Raw genomic sequence first — 16,090 nt, forward strand, 5'->3', positions numbered from 1 at the left:
ATTGTGTTCCTACAGATTTTCCTGGAAGAACCTGAGAGGAGAAAAGGGGCCCTGAGCAGCAAATCCCATGGAGGTTTCTCATCGCAATCTCCTAGCACCTGGACCAGCCCTCATGGTCTGCATGCTGGGGTTCTAAGTCCCACCAATAAAGCCCCCACTGGTGTGTGAAAGGAAAAAAAAATCATTTTTCTGCTTCAGTTTCTGCCTCCAGGTTCCTGCCTTAGCTTCCCTCAATGATGCACTGTAAGCTATAGGATGAAAGAAACCCTTTCGTCCTCAAGTTGCTTTTCGTCATGATGTTTATCCTAACAACAAAAAGCAAATTACAGGAACCAGAGAGATGGCTCAGTGGTTAAGAGCACTAAGAGCTCTTCCAGAGGACCTAGGTTCAATTCCCAGCACCCACAAGGCAGCTCATAACTGTCTGTAACTCCCATTCCAGGGGACCCAACACCCATGGCAAAATTCCAGTGCACATAAAATAAAAATAATTTTTAAAAGAAAAGAACCCCCCCAGGATTGCTTAAAATAAAAAGGAACCTAGAACATAAAACGTACTGTAAGTGAAGATAAAAATTAGTTCTAGTTTTTAGATTTTTAAATATTTTTTTAAAAAAATAAAAGAATGACAATGTTATACAACAAATTCATGCTCTCTCCCTCCAGATTCATGTGTTGCCCTGCGGTGGTCCAGATGAGAAATGTCCCCAATAGGATAGGTTAGTGTATCTAAACACTAGCTTCCCAGTTGATGGCACTGTTTGGGGAGGTGGTGCAGCCTTGCTGTAGAAAACTGCATCCCTGGGAGCAGAGTTTGAGTGCTCATAGCCTCACCCCACTTCCAGTTTCTTCTGCTTCGGGCTCCTGGTTAAAGATGTGATTTCTCAGCTGTCGCTGCAATGCTGTTCCTGCCCAGTACTGTCAGGTCCAAAGACTGGTGGTTAGACTGAAGCCAGCCTTCTTCGGGAACTTGTGAAGCTGGTTCCCCTCTACCACAAGGAGGCTTTTCCCCTACCTCTGGGGGAAAGGACAAATGCTATCTGTGGTGCCTATTAGCATACCAAAGCACGTGCTGGCCTCCAGGTTCCCTCAGTACCTGTAACTTAGTCAGAGTCCTGTCTCTTCTCTGTCCCCACCCTCCCTAGACTTCCCCCAGCCCATGAGCTTTCCTCCCTCAGCTGCTCATTCTCCTTATAGCCCGGCTGCTTCACTCTGCTCACGCTTGGCTCTGTCCTATACCTTCTCTTGGGCCTCTCTCTTGGTCCGTCCCCTCTCTTTGGCCTGCACTCTTTTTGTCTCCATCTCTTGATCTCCCCTGACCCCTCTCCTCTGTTCCTGTTTCTTTCCTGGCCAGGCCCAGTCTGAAGGCCATGTTCAGTCTACTGCTTTCTTTCTCTGTCCTAGACTCTTCCAGATGCCCCTGGCAGTTCCCTCCCTCAGACCTACAACAAAAACCTTTCCCTCAGCCCTCATTGTATAATTATAACCATAATTGTATAAATTGATGGTGATGTCGTCAATTTATACAATTATGAACTCTAATCCTCTGAAACAGTAACTCAAATAAAATCTTTCTTCTATAGGCTGCTTTTGGGCACGGTGTTTTAGCCCAACAACAGAAAAAAGCAGCTTATACAAGCTCTAAGGTCAAATGTAACTATATTTGTAGAAAGGCTCTCTAAAGGGATAATTATAGTCAAGGATACCATAAGGACACCACCTTGATTAATGTGATTGGTGTCTGTGTAGAAAAAGATGTCAGGGACATTCATGGACAGTCAGCTGTCAAGGCAGGAGACGAAGACCAAAGGGAAACCAGACCTGCCTATACCTGGATCTTGGATTTGTAGCCTCTAGAACTGTGGGCTACTGAATCCATCTATCTGTGGTATTTTGCAATGGCAGCTTGAGGTAGTATACTTAGTGACACGTAATTGAATATTATGTTACTTTCATATTCCAGAGTCCACTAATAAAATTTTATTAGAGCACAACCTCGCCCATTGATTTACATTTTGTCTGGTGTTGGTTTCCTTGTCAGAACAATCAAGCAGTTGGTACAACGACTTGTATGACCTGCCAGGTCTGGAATATTTGCTACCTGGTCCTTTGCAGAGAATGTCTGTGGACTCCTCCTGGTATCTCACGCACCTTGCCAGTTTGCAGCCTTTGGCATCCAGGGGTCCCTTCAAACTACTCCATCAGGTTCCAAGTCCAACTTCTGTGGGATTCAGCACTATAGAAATGTCCTTTGCCCGATGGCCTGATAAGCAAATAAGACTATATCTTATCTTCCCCACACATTCAAAGCAGAGTACATTCTCACACCAGATGGCCCCTGGAATTCCTGAAACTACACCCTGACCTGTAAGTCACTGCCACACTCTGAATGTAGATGTGCTGGCTGGTCTTCTGTCAACTTGACACACACTAGAGTCATCTGAAAGGAGGGAACCTCAATGAGAAAATGCCTTCATAGGATCTGGCTGTAAGGCATTTTCTTAATTAGTTAGTGATCAGTGGGAAGGCCCTGTCCATTGTGGATAGGGCCACCTGTGGGCTGGTGGTTCTGGGTTCTATAAGAAAGAACAAGCCATGGGGAACAAGCCAGTAAGCACCACTCCTTCATGGCCTCTGCATCAGCTCCTGCCTCCAGGTTCCTGTAGCTGTCTGAGTTCCTGTCCTGACTTCCTTCAATGCTAAATAGCAATGGGGAAGTGTAAGCCAAATAAACCCTTTCCTCCCCAACCTGCTTTTTGGTTATGGTGTTCATTGCGGTAGTAGAAACGCTAAGAAAACAATCCTTTCCTGTGTTAGGGGCTGGTCAGCAATGGCTTCCTTTCTGCTAATGCTTGGGTGTTAATAATTACAAATGGACTGTATCATCCGATAGTTGGTATTTCTTATAGTATGTTTAAATGCTAATTTTAAAGGATACTTCTTAATAGTATATCTTAAATACTATAAGACGTGGTGATATTTTGCTTGTGCTTTAACAAATAGACTGAAGATCAGAGTGTAGAGCTAGCCGCACTAGTTAGCCATGGAGGCCAGGGAGTAGGTGCACACACCTTTAATCCCAGCACTCAGGAGGCTGAGGAGAAAGTCCATGAGTTCAACATCAGCCATGGCTATACAGTGAGACTTTGTATCAAAAAATTAAATTGCCAGGTATGGTGGCCCACGCCTTTAATCTCAGCACTTGAGAGGCAGAGGCAGGCAGATCTCTGAGTTTGAGGCCAGCCTGGTCTACAGAACAAGTTCTATGACATCTAGGGCTACACAGAGAAATCCTGTCTTGGAAAACCAAACCAAAAAAAAAAAAAATCCAAGATTAATTTTTGAAAGCTGACAGAAAATAGCAGTATAGCATTTTATGGTGATACTGAGCAGGTTAGACAATGAAGCTTAGTTCTCAGACCAGTCTGAGGTTGTGCCAGAGCCTAGGGAACAATCTTCCTGGCCCTCCCTTGTTTGGACATGAGGGAGCTAATCACATTTTCTCATTTCTCGGGAAAGTTCCTGAGAACTGTGAACAGTCCAGGTGCTCTGAGCCTACTAATTATTCAGTTTGCCAAACTGAAGGGTGAGGTCCTCACTGAGGAGGCACCAAGATAAACAAGGACACAAATCCGGTCATTTTTTTTCTCGCATGCCCCAAGTACTCACTCCCTCTTTCCTTTCCAATGAACTTTTTATTTCTATCACCTGCTCTTTTCTGCAGGTTTCCATTTTAAGGGCATTCCTGTTCAACTAATTCCTCAAAGCAGTCATCAGTAGTTCCCAAGTGTCATTCTTATCACTTTATCTTAAGAAACACAGTGTGCTAAACACGGGAAAAAATACACAAAATATCTAAGTGACTAACGGAAGATAGTCACTTCTCCCAGGTGGGCTATTACATTTACTGTGCAGAGTAATCGGTAGCAAGAGAACAGGGAAGGGGGTGAAAAAATTGCATATTCATTCCAGAATTCCTCTGTCCCTGAAAGATATATTCCAAGACTCTCAGTGGATGCTCAAAATCACAGACATTGGGGCCAATGAGATGTCTCGCTAAGTAAGGATGCTTGCCACGAAGTCTGACAACGTGAATTCAGCTCCCAGATCCCAAACAGTAGAAGGAGAGAACTGACCCCCCTACGTGGTCCTCTGACCTCCACACATGTGCTGTGGCGCACACACGTGCATACACACTCACAATTTTTCTTTTGTTTGCCTGTGTTTTTGAAACAGGGTCTATGCACCCTCAGGTATCCTGGAGCTCACTATGGAGATCACAGATCCGCCAGCCTCCACCTCCTGAGAGCTGGGGTTTAGGGTGTGCTCTACCACTCCCAGTTTCAGGATTTTTTAATGTTAAATAGAAAGAAAGCATAGATGCGACCAAACCCTACAAAACCCTGTTTTTCTTTGCATATCTGTGACTGAGTTTAATTTGTAAACCAGGCACAGTAAGAAATTAATAAAAACAATTATAGTATAATATAATAAAAACAAGTGAATGCGATCTTTCTAAACTGTTACTTGACAAACTCTATGACAGACATGACTGGTCTGATAAAATCTGACACCCCAGCTCCTAGGTGGCTAAAGTGACTACTGGGGAGTGGTAGTCTACACAACAACACGATGGCAGAGGAAACACCCGCCACCCAGGCAGCATGAGCAGGGTGCTGAGAGTCCATCACACTATTCAGAATGATGGATAGCATAAAACTCGCCGATTGTTTACTTCTAAAAATTTCTACCTAATCTGTTTGGACTACAGTAACACATAGGTAACTAAAACCGTGGGGGAAGAAACCACAGCTAAGGTTGGGCTACTCCGTAGAGAGGGCACATAAGAGCTGTCCTGGAGGCTGTCACTCCAACATTCTTCAGCTCAGCCCAGACGCAGTTATGAGGTACATCTGTGTCAAACAGTGGTTCTCAATCTCCCTAATGCTGCAGACCTTTTATACAGTCCCTCACGTTGTGGTGGCCCCAACTGTAAATTATTTCCGTTGCTACTTCGTAACTGTAATTTTGCTACTGTTATGAATCATATTTGTTTTCCAATGTTCTTAGGTGATCCCTACCCAAGGGCTGACCCCCCCCACCCCCGCAAGGGGGTTGCAACCTACAGGTTGAGAAACACTGGTGTAAAAGATTGTTTAAAGACCAAGATAAGAGTTGGATATACCAAAAAAAAAAAAAAAAAAGAGTTGGATATACCAACTGACAGGGAGGCCAATGAAATTTCCATCTCTAGGGTGCTCAGCATGGCCATCTCCTTTGTTTCCAAACCAAGGACTTATTGAAAGCAGCACCCTTATAAGCACAGTCAAGTAACCAGAGCCATCCCTCGGCGAGAAAGCCAAGCATTGCATGCAGCAGAAATGTCAATCACAACTCTCAAGATGTCTCTCCCTAAACTTCCAAATCACTCATTTAAACAGATCCAAACTAGTAATCTAAAAACCAAATTCAACCTGCAAATATGGGCTTGGCTGCCTGCATGTGCCATGTGTGCATGCTGGTGAATGCGTGTATCTGTGCATCTATGCATGTGTATATACATGCAGGTGCATCTTCATGTGAAGGCCGGACAGTGACACGGTCTTCCTCAGCCATGCTCCACATTTTGAGAAAGGGTACCTCACTGAATCTGGAACTTGATAATTTGAACTGCCTGACCAGCCAGCCCCAGGGATCCAGCTCTGCCTTCTCAGCACTGGGTATGCTACTGTGCCTGGCACTTACATGGACGCTGGAGATCAAACTCAGGGTTGCACGTTGGCACAGCAAGCACTTCGCTTGTGCCTTTTCCCAGCCTTACTATCTTCGATATTTGTGTAGCCACTTTACTAAAGCAGCATAGTCCCTAACTACATTCTAAGCATTTGCCCTTATACCCACAGGTAAGTGTTCTTACCCTTCGTCAAGGAAACTTCTAGATGAAAATCATTACAGAAAACCACAACCAATCAGAATAGAGTGGTGGCGCCAGTTCCAACTAATAATGTCTACAACACAACTCCAACTTCTAAGGGCCAGGGATTACTGTGGAATGGGGAGGGAAGACTGTAAAGGCAAGAGGGTCAGGGGGTTTGCTATGAGATCATGTCTCTTAGAAATGCCAGAAACTACATCGTTGAGGGTTTACCACTGTGGGTGCCTAAGCATGACCTACACAAGGATGACACCAGTGGACGTGCAAATGTGGAAGAGAGAAAGCTCACGAGGCTTTAACCCTACACAAAGAACTATGAGCACCTAAGGAATGCTGAGATTGGGAGAAACAGTGGGAAGAACACACCAACTGGTTATCCAGTACCAAATGTGTAGAAGTTAGCTCAATTTGGGAAATAATTAGACTAGCTAAAAGATGAAACGATTATATTTGTATTTATTATAAGGGGAAAACTCACAAAACAGGAACAAGAAGTCCAAGCTCAGCTGTGCTGCGAGGGTGCGAGGGAGAGAGAGAGAGAGAGAGAGAGAGAGAGAGAGAGAGAGAGAGAGAGAGAGAGAACCTGGGTCCCAGAAAGCCACACCCTAACTTGGTCCCACCTCTTAAAAGATAATTGGTTAACAAGGCTTCCCCATCACAAATGGTCAACCCTGAAAACATATATACACAGCATTATATAGACTTAGCAGGTTGTATTTATGTATTTAGGAACACACACACAACAATTAAAGAAAAAGAGGCTATGAATGTTAAAGTGGGCAGGGTACATGGAAGGGTCTGGAAGCATAAGAGGAAAAGGGAAATGACGCAATTGTAATCTCAAAAAAAATTAGAATGTTTTTATTTAGTTGGTAACAGGTTGGGAGATTTCACAGAAATATCTGGATTTTCCTGGTTCTCTAAAAGAAAATGGAAAATTTGCCCAGAGGGCAACAATCAGCTGGAGCTGTTAGACAGTTTGTTGTGTGCTTGGTCTGTTGACCCAGCCACTACCTTCCACCCTACCAACTTCACTCTCTTAGGTTAGCTGCCCATCATTTGTCTCAGGTGAACAACCCTCTCCCAGGTTCATGCGAAGGCAGTACGGCACCCATGTTCTAGTTGACAAAATCCCTGGGTCCCATGATACACATTTATCCAAGCCATTCTTTCTAAGGGAGCACTCCTGACTGCTCAGAAGCTTTTCTTCCTGTTGGATGAAGACAGTTCCTGGCCACAGATTCCAGCCTGTGGTTCTCCTTTACTTTGTCTGGTCCTAGGCTCTCTTCCATCTTGGCGAAGAGACCTATCAAGGAGAGACTTTCAGTAGGCTTTTCCACATCACAGCCAAACTGACAGTAAATACGACTTCATTCTCCATTAAAAGTCCTGAAGTGGCCAAGTTCCTTCAACTTAGCCAGGTGGTGGTTCTGTAGTCTCTTCCAAGTGAGAAGATCACAGAATCCATGAAATACAGCAGAGCTCTGGGGCCAGCCTGGCCAATAGTCTTCACTTTGCTTCTACACGCCTGGCCTCACTGCCTCTGCTTTGATCCTGATTTGGCATGTCTAAACCCAGACGACGCAGAGAACTCGCAAAGAAGTGAGGAAGCTTGCAGGCCAGGAGGAGTTCCTCTCTTCTGGCTCCCAGAGCAGGCAGGATGAGCTGCCTGGCATGCAGGTGAAGGGGGATGTAGCGGGCCTTTGTCTGCTGCAGTCCCAGCTTCTTCAGTGTGCCAGCAGAAAGCTTCTACACAGAGAAAAGACAAAACCTTAAGGGCATGGCCAGTGACCTTTAACTAGCGACCACACTAACCTCTGCAAGCTATAACCCATAGCCCAGTAATGCCTAGCCTGCTCCAGGGACATGTCTAGGAAGGCCTTAGAACCTAGGTAAGAAAAACACAACCATACCAGAGAAACTCTTATTGGAACATTTTCTGGTCTTTTAAGAGAATGGATGCTACTATCAGCTGATGAAAAAGACTCTCCAAGGTTCTTTAGAAAGCAGGAAAGGCAGCTTTTATCTTATCACAGCCTCCCAACAATATTTGAAAGCAAACAAATGAACCATTAAGGCTCTGCCAGTACATCCTGTGGCTCCGTGAAGACAACAACTACTCTGATGCCTCTAACAGTTAGAAGTATGTTCCCGTGTCTGGTGGCAATACTTTGTTATGATCTACTTCAGGGTTTTAATTAAAAAAAAAAAAAATAGTAAGTTTACCAAAACATCTTTTTTTAAATCTTCTTGAACAATGTAATTTCAGAAGCTATTATTAAGATACTTAAATGTCACATTTCTCCTTGAAAACCCTCCCTTGCTCTAATGGATGTCTTCTTAAATGTGTTTCTCCCTGTCTCTTGATGCCCATATTTGTATTTATAATAAAATCACTTATTAGTAAACTTCACTGTTACTTGGAAACAAATGGAAGAAAGAAGTCCTTGTTAGGCAGTGGTGGCACGCGCCTTTAATCCCAGCACTGGGGAGGTGGAAGTAGGTGGATCCCTATGAGTTCAAAGGCCAGCCTGACCTACAAAGGGGTTTATCTTTAATAAAAAAAAAAAAAAAAAAAAAAAAAAACCCAAAGGCCCAAAAGAAAAAAAAGGGGGGGGGGAGTTCTAGGCTCTACACAATGAGACCCTGTCTCAAAATGACCAAGGGGACTCCCGGCATTGACACATTAGGGTGAGGCCATTCATTTGTTTATTGTCTCAATAAATATTATCTCCAAAACCACAAAACACGGGGGTGGGGTGGTGGTGGTGGTGGTGGTGGTGGTGAAGCATTCTCTCACTTACCTGTTAAATGCACACAGAGTTAAACCAATGCTGGTTTGAAAGTGTGCCTCCAAAGGGTTGGGCTTTTGAACACTCAGTTTTGATCGATAGTTGATGGTGCTATTTGGGGAAGTTTAGGTGGTGCTAGGGGAAGTGTGTTACTGAGGGCAGGCTTTGGGAACTTAAGGCTTTGTGCTTACATTTGAGATAAGAGCTCTCGGCACCCAGTTCCTGCTGCCATGCTTCCCCACCATGATGGGTTCTTATCCCTCTCCAACAATAGCTAAAATAAACTCTTTCATATATAAGTTGCCTTGGTCATGGTGCTTTATCACAGAAAACTAATACAACCAGTCTTACCTGAGGGACCAACCTATTCCAGTCTGAGTACTTATGATCACCAAGGATCGGGCAATCCAACCCAAAAGACAGGTGAACCCGAAGCTGATGTTTTATTCCTTAGGAGAAAAAGGAAAGAAATATGTATGAGGAACAATAGAAACAAATCTATGCTGACATCTGCTTCAACACATTCTAAATTAAAGCAGAGTAAATTGGCAGCACCAAATGCAAAGAGGAGGAATGGAGGAAACTATAAGCTACGCAGGACCAGCCAGCTGGGGAAATAAACATACCTATTCTGGACAGCCATCACCATGACCTTTATGTCTATGACTACCCTAACTTCTTATAACTTTACTATATGGTGGTAAACTGTTATTTTGTACATTTCTTTCTTTTTTTCTCTTTTGCAGTATTAGGGATTGAACTAAGGGTCTTGTGGAGGCTAGGCAAGTACTCTACTACTAAGCTAAACACCCAGCCCTAGTTTTCTTTTTTGGGAGGGTGTTTTCGAAACAGGGTTTCTTTGTGTAGTTCTGGCTGTCTGGAACTAGTTCTTGTAGACCAGGCTAGCCTTGAAATCACAGAGGTCTGCTTGCTCCTGTCTCCCAAAGGCTAGGATCAAAGGCATGTGCCATTGCCTGGCATCCCACATTTCTTAATTCTCTCTCTCTCTAAAATATATTTATCTATATAAATTTCTCACTTGAGCCACTTTAAAGACACAGTTCAGTAGCATCAGTTACACTGGTCTGCAACCATCAACACTGCCCATCTAGAAATTTCCTATTCTTCCCATCTAAAACCCACCAACTGAAACAATGGCTGCCTATTCCTCCCCTCTGGTTCCCCTCACCACTAGTTTTTGGCAAGCATCATTCTATTTCCTCTATGAATGTGACTACTCTAAGTACATCATGTGAGATAAACCATACAGAATCTACCCTTTATATGTAGCTTACTTCACTTAGCATAATGTTTTCAAGGTTCATCCATGTAGCATACGGCAGAATTCCATCATTCTTCTAAGACTAAAAATAACACTGTTTGTGCACACATACCCATCCCATGTCATTTCTCTATTCATCCATCCGGGGTTACTGCTATGAACACAGGATGCAAATGCCTGTCTTTAGTTTTAGCTTTTGGTTTTTTGTTTTGTTTTGAACTAAAAAATAGAATTGCTGGATGAAATGGGTTTTTTTTTTTTTTTTTGAAGAAACGCTTTGTGTGTTTTTCAGTAAAGCCATTTAAACTGTGTTCGCCTCACTTGGGAGGCTGAGGCAGGAGGCTCACAAGATCCAGCAGTGTGGGATCCATAGTGGCCATTTCATCTATTCTACTCCCCACAATCATCCCCACAGGGACCCTAATTTCAGATCTGCATCAGAAACAGAGTCACACAAGACAGCTGTACCCTCAGCCTAAGCACAATATCGGTGGCTCAGAATAAGGGGAAAATCCAGCACAAGGCCCTGGGCAGAGCATGGTGGAAGGGGGCATGCTCACCAGTAACAGGCTGCAGCTCCACGAGGGCGGAAGAGGGGTTGCTGCAGAGCACCTGGTACTGAGTGACAGCAACATGGGCGTCCCGGTTAGCCCGCACCTTTACCATTTTTCCATTGTCCATACGGTAACTCGGGGCCAGTGTCATCTGCAGCCAGAGAAATCAAGATATGATTCCTAGGAAAAGACAGAAACCCATGCCTCAGGGAGGCGGCTCCCCTACCTTGTGGTGTAGCTGCTGGCCTTGCACTTTCTTCTCCACAATCGGGATATCTATGATTCCTGCCGAGGGCAAGGGGGTACGCACAGTGATGGCCCTGGGGGTGACACACAGATTGCTGCCTGAGTCACAAAAATCAGAGAGGGACTGCTGGGAGTTAGACACTTAAGACCTCACAATGGACCATCTTTACTACCATTTTTGCAACTTCTTTTCTATGTAAAAGAGATCTAAAATGGGCCACTGAATGATGGCTGTGGTTTCATGACTTCTTTGACTAACGAGTAGAGGGACAGTCCTGTGAGTTTTTACCATATCCATTCTGTCACCCAGCCACATTATTTTGCGTAGTATGTGATTAGAACCCACTACTAGTTATTTATTTTATTAACTTTCATTGATTCTTTGTGGTTTTCACATCATGCATCCTGATTCTACCCATCTCCCCCAACCCCCCACCTGCCCTCCACCCCAAATGACTATTTATAATCAATCAAAAGAGAAATGGGATACAAAATCTTACTTCCTCAATTTTCCTTTAACTGTACATATTGGTGCAAGATCATCTAATTTTTTTCTCAAAGTATTCTACAATCAATATGTACAACTTTAGCTTAGAAAACTTCAGCTTAGAAGTATCCAGCTGTCAGGCTAGGCGCTACATCATGAAAATCATATGGGAGCGTCCCCAACTATTCCAGTAGCTCTTAAATCTGACTGCACATTCTAGTTATTTATGGAACTTGCTATACTTAGTACGAGGACCAAACTTGGGGCTTCAGGCATATTAGATGCCCTAGCTCTATCACTAAGCTTTTGGAAACTTTAAAAGATACAGATGCCAAATCCACAGCTACTAGATATGAATGAGAACCATTGTGGATGGGCCAGAGATAAATAGATTTTCAAAAGAAAAAAAATACTTTTATTTCGGTATGCTGCATCTGTCATATGAGTGCAGGTACCCACAGAGGCCAGAGATAGGTCCCCTTAAGCTCGAGTTACAAGTGGTTGTGAGCTGCCTATTGTGGGTACTGGGATCCAAACTCAGATGTCTGAAAGTAGCAAGTGGTCTTAATCATGAGCCACCTCTACAGGTCCCTCACCAGTTTTTGTTTGTTTTTATTTTGTTTTGGTTTGGTTTAATTCTTGAGACTTTAATTTTTGGTTTCTTTCTGTCCTGGAACTTGCTCTGTAGAACAGGCTGACCTCGAAGTCACAGAGATCTGCCTGCTTCTACCTCCCTAGTGCTGGGATTAAAGGAGTGCGCCGCCACCACCCACCTCCCATATCAAATTTTTAAAGGGCCCCCTTGATCACAAAGTTAATGCACAAACAATTTCTAAAACAAAAAAGGACTGTATAACCAAAGCATAGAATGAAATTTATAAATCAAATTTAAATCATAACCCAATAGGAAAATAGCCTAGGAAAAATAGTCTATTCTCAGAAAGGGAAATTCAAACAAATTAACACAAAACCCCTATCTGGGTGGCTTTTTAAAATAACTTGAGGTGTGTGTGCTCACCACTGGTGAGAGTGGAAACTGACACAACTATTTAGGGCATCAGTTTAATACTATCAAATTTTTACACACGAGGCTTGAGAGACAGCTCAGAGGTTAAGAGCACTGACTGGGCTTCGAGTGGATGTACATTCAACTCCTTGCACCCACGTGGCGGCTAACAACCATCTGCAATTCCAGTTCCAGAGGACCCAGTGCCCTTCTCTGGCCTCCACAGCATCTGCATGACTATGGTGCACAAACCAAATCCCCCACATACGCATGAAATAAAGATAAATTTCAAAAAATGATAAAACATTTTAAGCATGCATATCATTCAAATCTGCAATCCTATTTTTAAAGGGATATATCTTAAAAACCTGCTACGGAACAGGGTGTGGTGATGATCCCAGCAGGAGGATGAGCAGTTCAAGGTTAGCCTGGGCTATCTGAGACCCAGTCTCAAATCAGAGGCCACTGAGATGGCACAGCAGATAAAGATTTGACCTCTGGCGCTCGAATGATGGAAGGAGAGAACTGACTCCAAGTTGTCCTGATTTCCACACATGCACAGTGGTAAGCATGTGGCTAAATGCATACAAAAACACATAGAAACACAAATAAATAAATATTTAAAAAACAGCACTGGGTATAATGGTGCAGGTCTTTCTACCCAGCATTTGGGAAGCAGAGATAGATAGATAGATAGATAGATAGATAGATAGATAGATAGATAGACAGACAGACAGACAGACAGACAGATGAATGATAGGTAGGTAGGTAGGTAGGTAGGTAGGTAGACAAAGAGATTGATAGGTAAATAGACAGACAGATAGATGAATGATAGGTAAGTAGGTAGATAGGTAAATAAACAGATGAATGATAGGTACGTAGGTAGGTAGATAAATAGATGACCGATAGGTAAATAGGTAGGTAAGGAGAGAGAGAAAGAGAGAGAGAGAGATAAGAGTTCAAAGCCATCCTGGTTTATGTAGCAAGTTCCAGGCCAGCCAAAGGTACAAAGTAAAACTTCATCTCAACAGCAGCCAAACAAAAGGATTGAGGAGATAGCTCAGCTGGCTGCACATGCATGGTACTGAGCTTGGGCTCAAGCAGACATGCTAAGCCTAGTACAGCAGTGAACATCTGTAAGGGGGCAGAGCCAGGCACAGCCTGGAAGCTAACTTTTCAGCTAGTCTAACCAATCAGTGAATTCCAGGTTCAGAGGGATACCCTAGCTCAATAAAATAAAATAAGGAGTGATTGAGAATGAAGTCTGACGTCCTACTTGACCTCCACATGTATACATGAGTGTGCATGCACACACAGTCATACATACATGCACATAGACATGGACTATTTTATCATTCAGTATTCTCAGTACTTCATAGACTCTTTATATCCTCTTGAGTCCTAGTACAATGCCTTCTATTAATAGTCCCTGTAGTACAGCACACAGACAAAAGAGAGGCCCTCATTTATTCCACTAACAGGCCCATACCAGTACTTTTTCTCCACCTGGCGGGCTCTAAACAACTCCTGGACTTGATGTGCCATATCCTGCTCCCAAGCCAGCACCATTACACCCGTGGTTTCTTTGTCCAGACGGTGGCACAGATGCAAAGGCTCTGCCTTGTGGCCACAAAGCATCTTTGCCAGGATGGGCAGTACATCACTGATGCAGAGCTGGACTCCAGGGCCACCTAGGAAGGAAAGAGCCAGAGGAACTCTTCTTGAGAGACCAATCCTTACTGAGTAAGAAATTGTCCCCATTTTCTACAGTTGTGCTATGAAAACATGGCAGGGGTTACTAACAATAATAGGCCTAGAGATCTCACTAGCTATAAAATGAACTCGAGGTCTCCAGTTGAGACTACTAAGTCAGAACTCCTATTTTAACAAGCATCCCAAGGACTCAAAAGTAACTGAAGTCTGGACAAAACTGTGGCTTTCTCTTCTGGTTTTGTGGGACTGGGAGGCTATACTGAGCCATTATAGAAGAAAGGTTAAGGTGAGGGGCTCTGAGAACAGATATTCCTAGATTTTACTCTTTGTACTCGTCATTAGACCAAAGATAGATCACTATCTCTCCAACTCTGCTTTGTTATCTAAAAATACCTTTAAAAAATTAACACAAACAACCAAAAACCTCATCAGAGAATAGTAAGGAAAAAAACCTGTTAGGAAATCAAGAGGGGGAAAAAAATCACAGAATGCATTTGGCAAGGCCTATTTTACTTCTCTGTACTGCCACCAAAGGAGTTATTTATTTCAACCAAAATACTTTTAGCTAAAATATTTATTTTCCCCCTGTAAGTCTTTGATATTCCCTATTGTTCTTTTTTTCAGTTCTGTCTCCCTTTAGCTGTCCCTCATCACGGCATTCAACAGACTCAGGACATCCATTAAGATCCTGACACTTTGGGGTTTCACGTTAGGTATAGTCCTAAACACAAACACATCCCCCCTCTTATATTATTTCCTCTTTCCCAGTTTTGTTTGTTCTTGTTTCTCTAGCTCTCTCATTTTGAAATGAGGTTTTGCAGTAGCTGAGACTGGTCTGAACACCTGATCCTCCTGCCTCAGACTCTCCTAGACCTGGGATGACAGCTGCACACTAGCACCCAGCTTTTCTCCCTCTCCCCCGTTTTGATAGAAAATAACCATTAAACTGTCAGCAAACGGCTTTTTGTATCTCTCGGCAACAATCTGTGTGGGAGGCTGCATACAGCCCACAGTCAGAATTCAGCGTTTGTATTTCTCTGCAATAATCCCTGTGGGAGGCATACAGCCCACTGTCAAATATGTGGAAGTGGGGACTAGGCACTGGTTTGTGTTACCAGTAGTCATATACAAGGGATAATACTGTACAAAGGTTTAATTAACTTGAATTCAAGAATGCCTCACATGTAAGTAAGGCTTCAGAGGTACCGTTAGCTGTAGAAGCAGCAGCAGGTTCCTTTCCTTTGCCCACGTGGTTCTTACCGTGGACAGGGAGACCATAGGGTTTATTAATGACCACAATGTCCTTGTCCTGGTGGAGAATCCCTCGGCTCAGTTCCTTAGCAAGCACATTGGGGTGAACTCGCTGTAGCTGCTGCGTGAATCGCACGAGTTCCTGCACCCTCCGCTGAACAAGGTTTGTAGAGCCCTAAGGAGAGAGAAGGGCGGCAAAATCTTAATGAGGAAGCGAAGCTCTGGGGGTGGCCTAAATGAGATTTAAGTGAAAATTCGTGCGGGAAATGGCTGTGTTGCAGAATTAGATTCATGCCTTCCTTTGGGATCATATATCGCTATCTAGCTCACCTACATACCCACGCGGTGCTTGGGTCTGAGCCTGGCAGTAGCAAAAGTGCCCACAAAGACACTGTGCAAGCACTGTCCTTTTTGCTCAGCGGTATTCCGACTATCACACTGTATATCCCCCAACACTGTCTTACCGGCAGATACAGAACCTGCCTACCGCACCCCACACCTGGGAAATCCTGAGAGCATTGCCTCTTGGGAGTTGTGGTCTTCCCAGGCTCACCGGCATTTTCTTCGTCTTTTGCTCTTGTTTCTGGGCTCGGAGCTTCTCCGCCAATCTCTGAGCATTCAGGGGCCTAGAGGTAGAAGCGCTGGAACAAAACGGCTTGGATCCGGGAATGAACGGTCTCCCGGGACGCGACGTCCCACTCAGGACCCGGAGACCAGGCGTACCCAACCTGGGCGCCGCCATCTTGCCGAGGGCGGGGTCAGACCGCGCCGCACGGAGGAGAACGCCCGGAGGGGGTGGGGTGGGGGCGGGCTCTGCTGGTCAC

The 16,090-nt window shown here is 44.1% G+C and overlaps 1 protein-coding gene across 1 annotated transcript; it reads right to left on the minus strand.

The window, feature by feature from the left end:
- Positions 1-6,775: 6,775 nt before the first annotated feature.
- Rpusd4 (RNA pseudouridine synthase D4) lies at positions 6,776-16,024 on the minus strand. The gene is made up of 7 exons (XM_050120053.1): positions 15,820-16,024; positions 15,276-15,441; positions 13,792-13,993; positions 10,790-10,883; positions 10,570-10,714; positions 9,079-9,176; positions 6,776-7,684 (listed from the first exon to the last, which is right to left on the minus strand). Exons 1-7 carry the CDS (start codon positions 16,006-16,008, stop codon positions 7,445-7,447), a joined length of 1,134 nt encoding a protein of 377 aa, XP_049976010.1. The 5' UTR covers positions 16,009-16,024; the 3' UTR covers positions 6,776-7,444.
- Positions 16,025-16,090: the final 66 nt, after the last annotated feature.

The sequence above is a fragment of the Alexandromys fortis genome, unplaced genomic scaffold (genome assembly GCF_014885135.2).
Source record: "Alexandromys fortis isolate MF-2015 unplaced genomic scaffold, M_Fortis_MF-2015_v1.1 scaffold_168, whole genome shotgun sequence".
Classification (NCBI taxonomy): Eukaryota; Metazoa; Chordata; class Mammalia; order Rodentia; family Cricetidae; genus Alexandromys; species Alexandromys fortis.

What these genes read in the sequence shown, in the direction of transcription:
- Rpusd4 (XM_050120053.1), bottom strand. Translation starts at nt 16,008, where the DNA reads ATGGCGGCGCCCAGGTTGGGTACGCCTGGTCTCCGGGTCCTGAGTGGG. An exon ending in AAAAGACGAAGAAAATGCCG is followed by an intron (nt 15,442 to 15,819) that starts GTGAGCCTGGGA and finishes CTCTCTCCTTAG; the next exon opens with GGCTCTACAAACCTTGTTCA. An exon ending in GGAGCTGCAGCCTGTTACTG is followed by an intron (nt 9,177 to 10,569) that starts GTGAGCATGCCC and finishes TTTTCTCCTAAG; the next exon opens with GAATAAAACATCAGCTTCGG.